At 39.2% G+C, this 8,264-nt stretch overlaps 1 protein-coding gene across 1 annotated transcript in view; it reads left to right on the top strand.

Annotated features, from left to right (window-relative positions):
• The first annotated feature begins 436 nt into the window (after positions 1-436).
• The window catches only part of PSPC1 (paraspeckle component 1), a 60,803-nt gene continuing 52,975 nt past the window's right edge, over positions 437-8,264 (top strand). The window contains exons 1-2 of the mRNA XM_007464515.1: positions 437-955; positions 6,730-7,031. Of these exons, the coding sequence (XP_007464577.1) occupies positions 596-955; positions 6,730-7,031 (662 nt within the window). The 5' untranslated portion in view covers positions 437-595. The remainder of the gene's footprint in view (positions 956-6,729; positions 7,032-8,264) is intronic.

Below are 8,264 nucleotides of genomic sequence, written 5' to 3' on the forward strand. Positions count from 1 at the left end.
CAACATCACAATTATTTTATAGAATTGGATTTTTCATTAGGAAATATAATAAAAGCTTGCTCTTGAAAAGGGCAGAAATGTTTTTACTTGTTTCAATTACTGGGAAATACCTCGTTATTCAATGCTATGTATAAAATCTGCAAGTTTTCACTTTCTGCTGTCATTGAAAATTGAGCTGGGCATCTAAGAGAACGTGGACATTTCCCGAATCACTGCGTTTTCACACACTGCTGCGACTTCCAACATCACTGTCTCCTACGGTGCTAGGTATCTGCCTTCCTCTCAGCCCTGGGAAGGCTGCGAACAGGGACGCGCGCACAAGGGTGCGCACGCGCGCGCCACAAGGGTGCCGTGGGCGCAGCAGTACGCAGGCGCGTTGGCCACGGCGCGGCTTCGGCGGAGGGGCGGGGCTTCTGCGGCGTCTCTCCCTCCCACCGCGGCTGTGGCGGCGCCATCTTGGGCGAGCGGCCGGGGCGTGAGTGCGGGTGGCGAGCTGGCGGCGTTCCCGAGCGCGTCCTTCCCGACCCCGGTTCTGTGCGCGGACATCGACACGCAGGTCGACCTCTAGGCCGGGTCCGGGGGGGCACGGGCTGAGATGATGCTGAGAGGAAACCTGAAGCAAGTGCGCATCGAGAAGAACCCGGCGCGCCTCCGCGCTCTAGAGTCGGCGGCCGGCGAGGGCGAGCCGGCGGCCATGGCGCTCGCCCTTCCCGGCGAGCCGCCCGCGCCCGCCGTGCCCGCCGAGGACCGGCCGGCCGAGGAGGGCGGCTTCACCATCGACATCAAGAGCTTCCTCAAGCCGGGCGAGAAGACGTACACGCAGCGCTGCCGCCTCTTCGTGGGGAACCTGCCCACGGACATCACCGAGGACGACTTCAAGCGGCTGTTCGAGCGCTACGGCGAGCCCAGCGAGGTGTTCATCAACCGCGACCGCGGCTTCGGCTTCATCCGCCTGGTGAGGGGCAGCCGGGGGCGGGGCGCGGGGCCGCGAGGGCCGAGAGGTCATCCCTCCCTCCCCTCGTCTCCCTCCCCTCGTCTCCCCTCTCTGCGCTTGCCTCGTGCCTCCCACGAGGACTTACTGCTATTTTATGTCTCGCTTATATATTGTGATACTAGAATAGCACATATTTTACCCCTTTTCAGTCTAAACCTTCATAGGTTTTCCGACATCATGCATAAACTATGCCTCCCTAATTATCTTTGAAAGAAATTTGAGCAGTGAGAGTTTACACTTACAGGACAAAAGAGCTACTTTATTAGGTTTTTCTGTGTGCTTTGTGCTCACAGTGTCACTTATACAGCATTAATGTAATTCGTGTTTAGATGGATTTTTTTTTTTCCCCTACAGAATATCTTTCTTAGAGGGAGGCCGCTTTATATAAATAAGTGGGTTTTGTGTCTTTTGTCTTTCTAGTTTGATCCTCAAATTTTATGTTCATTGCAGTTTCCCGAAGCTTTCTTTTTGGAACTTAAACTTTCAAAATCGAGTTCTCTCCGTGAGTAGACAAAGGCAAAATTTTAATATGTAGAGAAAACTGATTATAATTCAGTGACACTAGTATTAGGGAGAACATTTGAAGATCTAAATGGCTTCAAGAGAAGGGTTAGACATTTTCTTAAAATTCAAGTTTAATAATTGGCATTTTGAACATGAAATTATAAGTATGTTTAATTATCCTTTGGACATTAGAGAAACAGCCTTTCACTTGCTAAAATTATTTTTAACGTAAATCCAAAACTTATCTTAAAATAAAGGAAGTTAGGCTTTTAGGCTTCTACAATAACGTATTATAGGCAACTTTTAGTAAACTTTCCAGAAGGGTGTTATTTAACATTTTAACCATCTTTGGCCTCTGGCACCATCTTGTTCTATTTTGAAGTTGACATTCAGGAGGAAGAATGGTAAGGCTGAATTTCCCTGTTTTGGAAGCCTTATACTTAAGCCAATAAACATTTCTTTTTTGATGTGGGAAAATCTTTTTCCTTACTAATTTTAAAGCTACTAAAAATTCTTCCTCCCTCAGTGTGTCTGCACTGTCCAATAGAATAGCCAGGGGTCGTATGTGAGTGTTCAGCACTTGCAATGTGGCTATTGCGGCTGAGGAGTTGACTTTTAAATTTTATTTATACTTAATTAATTAATTAATTTATTTTTGTAATTTATTTTTTTTCTCAGTTTCCCCATGTTTATTTTTAATTCTTTTTCACACACTATTTTTATTCTTAATTTAAATAGCCACATGTGGTTTGTGGCTACTATATTGGAAAATACAGGTCCTCGCTTTTCTTTTCTTTAAAAAAATTATCTATGGGATTATAAAATGGGGAAGTGAGAAGGGCTGCTGTTGTCTGCTCCTTTGAGATATGGTCCTAGACTCCATCACCCTAAATTTTTGTGTAGGAATGTTAAAAATTTGTCAGTTGGAAATTAGAATTTAGTTTATGAGATTTACTTCATGGATAATTTTACTGTTTAACCTGAACTCTGTGTTTAACAGGTATATTTAAGAGTTTTAAATATTTCTGAGTTATTATGTATTTTTTTCTACTTAGAAAAATCATAGTGCATACCTGATCTGAATATAAGTAATCATATGGTGGCTGTAGTGTGTACTGGTGGTGTAGTGGCTCTAAAATAGTGGTATAATTTGATCTGATTTGTGTGTTTTTTTTTTTTTTTTTTTTCCTTGCGTTATGCGGGCCTCTCACTGTTGTGGCCTCTCCCATTTGCGGAGCACAGGCTCCGGACGCGCAGGCTCAGCGGCCATGGCTCACGGGCCCAGCCGCTCCGCGGCATGTGGGATCTTCCCGAAACGGGGCACGAACCCGCGTCTCCTGCATCGGCAGGCGGACTCTCAAGCACTGCGCCACCAGGGAAGCCCTGATTTGTGTTTTTAGGAATTCTTTTTACTTGTTCAGTAGCTAATATTTAATTTATTTCTAGTTAATTGTTGTTTTCCAGTTAATTGATGAGGTGAGGCAACATTTTTGAGATGGTGTAGGGTTAGCATTCCTTGTATGTAATGGTGGGGAAAAGAATTTAAGTGGCAGCTACTCGTGAGCTTCTAACCCATATTGCTGAGTCCATGGTACCTGAGCGATGAGAAACACTGTGTGTATTTGGGGCACATTTTGTGGAATTTTAGGCCCAGATGCTGCTTTTTAGGTTTTGGATGGTTACTGACAATTTAGATTGGATAAATTTACTGAAAAGTTGTAGTTCATTTTAAAGCAAGCTTGCTGTAGTTAAAACTGTCATTAGTTTGACTGGAACTTGGTTTCTGCTTTTATTTTCCCCTACTTTTAGCTTTAGTAAACCAAATTTCTGGAGCAGCGATTCACAGAAGTGTGGTTGGTCCCTATCTGGTAACTTCAGATGTCTTCCTAGTGTAAGCAGAAATCCACTTGAATGATTTTCCCTGCCATTCGTGCTAGCAATGCTGACCCTAAACCTTCTCAAAAATTGTTAACTGGGAATTTGTTAGAAAAGCAAATTCTAGGGCCCCACTCTTTATCTACTGAATCAGAAAATTTGGGGTTGGGGCCCAGCAATTTTGGGATTTAACCACCCTTCCATGTTATTCTGATACTTGTTAAAGTTTGAGAACCATTGTCCTAATTAAAGAATTAAAATCAACTGAATTTACTTTCAGTCAGTCACTGGGGACTAAATCCCCTCTAGTGCTTTTTTATGTTTAATTATGAAATGATGTGCTTCTTATAGATCGTTGAAGTATTAGAGGAGATGTAGCAGAGAATGTAATGGGTCTGCCCAGCATATAGTTTGAAGTCATCTTTTATTTCAGGGACATTCTCTTTTCTTTTTTTTCAGGGACATTCTCTTAATTACAATTCTAACATTAGCAGATCTTCCCTACCTTAGTACATTTACTAAAGATGATCACTGTTAAACATTGTGTAATTTTTCCATAAAAATCAAATTGTACCCTACACATTGTATTGTGCTTTGAGTTTTTTATTTAATGTAAACATCTTCAACATCTTTTCATGGCACTAGATTCTTTTTAAGGACCACATTGTATTTCACAGTATGAATGTACTGCAGGCTACTTAAGCAACTTTACTGAATGACTACAAGGATTTTTTTCATTTTGCGTCAGTGTATTTCCTTATACTTATTAACTTATTAGTACTCTTGCAGTGGGGAATTTTCACCATTAGTAAACAGTGGGAGAAAAGATCTTGTGCTCTGGAAAGAGCTGTTGGAAAGTGAAAGTGGAGCCCGTGGAAATCATTAGACCCAGGTTGAAGCAGTCTCTGTCTTGGGGTAGTCACTTCAGTTTCTTTCTGTTTTTGTATTCCTTTCAGTTAAGAACCTGTAGTTTATGTTTTATGAACAGTGATGCAGAGATACCAGCTGGAAGGCTGTATTTATGGTGTATTGATGGAGGTTGTGAATTTTGTATAGATTGAAATCAGCATTTGTGTGTGATCTTGGGCAAGATACTTGAACCTTTATAAGCCTATTTCCCCATATGCGAAGGGAGGATAGTAACAAAACTCACTCCATTAGATTGTTGGTAAGGACAATGAAAGATAGCGCACACACACATGTGTATATATGTATATATATGGGGGGAGGAATGAATGACTGGCATGTAATAACCACTTAATAAAAGTTATCTTATTGTCATTATCGGGAGCTATGAAGTAAAGAAATCTTTGGTTCATTTCAAATACATAATTTTAATTGACTTTACAGTACTTTGATACACGTTTAGAGCAGTGGTTCTCAAATGGAGTGGTTTTGCTTCCCAGGGGACATTTGGTAATGCCTGGAGACATTTTTGGTGGTCAAACTGGGGGGTGGTTCTACTAGCGTAAACACCCTACAATGCACGGGACAGCCCTCCACGATAAGAATTATCTTGCCCCTAATGTCACTAGTGCTGAGGTTGGGGGAACCCTGATGTAGAACCATTTAAAACCATTAGAAGTATAAACTTTGAAGATGGACTGTGGCATTGAAAATTCCTGACAGCATAAACATTTTATTTGGCCAGAAAGTATTAAAAATTGAATTTGTTGCCAACAGTAAAAAAGTACTTGATTTAACATAAAAATGGAGATTTCTTGCTCATCCTGAAAAAAAAGAAGATACGTGACAGTGTCACTATGTCTGACTGAATCTGAGCAGGAGATGCCCTCTAGAAACACTTGACAGTTTTACAAAGTCCTCCAGGCTTTCTTTCTCTATTCCCCTGCCCGCAAACATACTATTATGAATAATTTCAGAGTGTAGAAATGAACATTCATACACTCACCACCTAGATTCTACCATTAAATTTTGCTGTTTTTCTTTCACATATCTGTATCTCTTATCTCCATCCGTCCATCAGTCGATGACTCTTAAACACTTCAGCATGCTTATCATTAACTAGAGTCCAATATTGTTTTTTACGGTATTTGAAATCTACATATAATGAAATGCACAGATTTTAAGTGTATGGTTTCATGATTTTAGATCAAGATGTTATCATCACCCCATGAAATTTCCTCACGTTTCTTCGCATTCCCAGTTATATGTGTGACAGCATTTTAATTCAAGACTCTGTTCCTAAAATCTGCCTCTCAGAGTTGCTGGATTACATGACATCTTAGCTGCAAAGGACATATCCCTTGTTAGATATTCGTGAAATGTTTGCTGGTACTACTACTACTGTTACTAAGTTAAGAGTAATAAACAAAATGGCTATTTTGAATATCTATAAAAAGGTTAGGTTCATTTGTCTTTGTAAATTAGTTTTGTAGGTAGATTTTTGCTTAAGTTCTGTAATTTAAAGCTGTTGTGAACATTTTAGGGATTGAATAAAAAGCTATTGTGACCTTATTCATAAGAAAGTACGTTGTACTTTTCTCACAAATGTGTATAAAGCCTCTTTCAGTTTTTGCTGGGAAGTTTTCACAGCACAAAAAGAACAAACTTGTAGTAAGTTTACCAGTTTGTTGTTTTAGGTGCCTATGTTTTATACCAACTTTGAATTCTTCAAGAAGGAAGTTCTCTTAACTTGTAGTTTCAGCAATGAACATATTTTCTAGTTTATAATAAGTGTATGTGCACTTTTCTGTATAATGGAGAGAACTCTTTGGGGAGAGAACTCTACAGCCCATGAATGTGTGTTTGCTTCTCTCACTGTAATGGTGAGAAATGTGTGGCCCATGAAAGTATTTCAGAAGAGGTGATTAATAACACCTGATAGTAGTTTTCTTACAGCTAATATAGAAGAAATGGAAATAAAAATGGAAAGGGATTTGTCTGGCATTGGAGAGGTGGTACATTTATTAAGATACAAATATCAGAAACATGGAGTGTATAAAGAATTAATATATTTTCAGTAATAGTTTCTAGTAACTGGTAATTGGTCTCAAAAAGTAATTATGTGTTTCTTTTAATACATGTAGGAGATTGATAAAAGATATTACTTTGAATATTTAATAGTTGGCAATTTGTTTATGAGTAGATCATCTTTAAGTGATGACTTTTTACACGACATTGAGGTTGGAACTTTCTACTTAAAATGTTTAAAATTAATTATCTTTAAAATATTAATAAAATGCATGTGATACCGTCATTGAATGACGCAAAAGCAAAATGACCTTGTCAGTCATTTTCCAAAGCTGCCCAGCTCTCCTCCCTAGAAACAAACCACTATTTAAAATTTTTTGTTACTGTAATTTTTAAAAGGTGATTTTTTTCTTCCTGAAAAGGAGTCCAGAACACTGGCTGAAATTGCAAAAGCAGAGCTGGATGGCACCATTTTGAAGAGCAGGCCTCTCCGAATTCGCTTTGCTACACATGGAGCAGCCTTAACTGTCAAGAACCTCTCTCCGGTTGTCTCCAATGAGCTTCTAGAGCAAGCGTTTTCTCAGTTTGGTCCAGTAGAGAAAGCTGTGGTTGTCGTGGATGACCGTGGTAGAGCTACGGGAAAAGGCTTTGTGGAATTTGCAGCAAAACCTCCTGCACGAAAGGCTCTGGAGAGATGTGGTGATGGGGCGTTCTTGTTAACAACGTGAGTTTAAATGTCTTGTCTTTCTTCTGTACAGTTACACATGGGCTTCTCTCTGTTCTCACTTCTTTCTTTGTAGTGCGTTCTGTATGTTGTCTTGGCATGTGGTAAGTAGGTGTTGAGTAAATACTCAGTGAATACAAATAGGGTATATTTATGTACCGTCAGGAGTCATACTTTATTCAGACTTCAGTGTACTGATCCGTTCTACATGAATCTCAGGAATGTTTTGTACTACAATTTTTGTTCAATTTACTGAACGTCTATTGTGTGCAAAGCAAAATGTTACATTTAATGAATGAATGACATTTTAATCAACTTTGAAGTATAATTTACATATATTAAAATGCACCCAATTTTGCATGTAGAGCTCAATGAGTTTTTAGAAATGTATGTATGTAGTCATGTAACCTACTACCACAGTCAAGGTATAGAACATTTCCAGCATTCAACAAAAGTTCTTTTGTGTCCTTTTGCAGTTACTCCCCACCTCTTTATCCCTGCCTAGACCATCTTATCCCTGCCTAGACCGCTCTTGATCTTTCTGTTATTATAAATTAGTTTTGTCTTTTCTTGTATTTCATAGACATGAAATTATATAGTGTGTATTCTTTCATGTCTGATTTCTTTTGCTTAGCATGTTCATGAGATTTCATCCATATCATTGTATCAGTATTTTGTTCCTTTTTATGGCCGAGTTACAACTTTGTCCGGTGACCTGTGGGTGGATGTTCAAGTTGCTTCCAACTACTAGCCATTGTGAATAAAGCTGTTATGAACATTTGTGTACAAAGCTTCTTGTGAACATTATGCTTTCATGTGGCTTGGGTAATACTTAGGAGGAAATGACCATATGTTCAGCTTTATAGGAAACTGCCAAACTGTTTTCCAAAATGTTTGTACCATTTTACATTCCCACCAGCAGTGAATGAGAGAGTTCTAGTTGATCATGTCCTTACCAGCACTTCGTATTTTCAGCCTTTTAGATATTCTAGTGAGAGTAGTGGTGTCTCATTGTGGTTTAAATTTTATTTTCCTAATGACCAATGATGAGCATCTTTTCATGTGCTTTTTGGGTATTTTTATGTGTTTTGTGAAATGTCTGTTGACATTTTTTGCCTTTTTTTTAATTGACTTGTCTTACATTATTAACAGATCTGGGTACAGGTCTGTATTAAGACTATTTCTCCCAGCCTGTGGTTTGCTTTCTAATTTTTTTTTTTTTTTTTTTGCTGT

This window comes from Lipotes vexillifer, unplaced genomic scaffold, assembly GCF_000442215.2.
Source record: "Lipotes vexillifer unplaced genomic scaffold, Lipotes_vexillifer_v1.1 scaffold2116, whole genome shotgun sequence".
Lineage (NCBI taxonomy): Eukaryota > Metazoa > Chordata > Mammalia > Artiodactyla > Lipotidae > Lipotes > Lipotes vexillifer.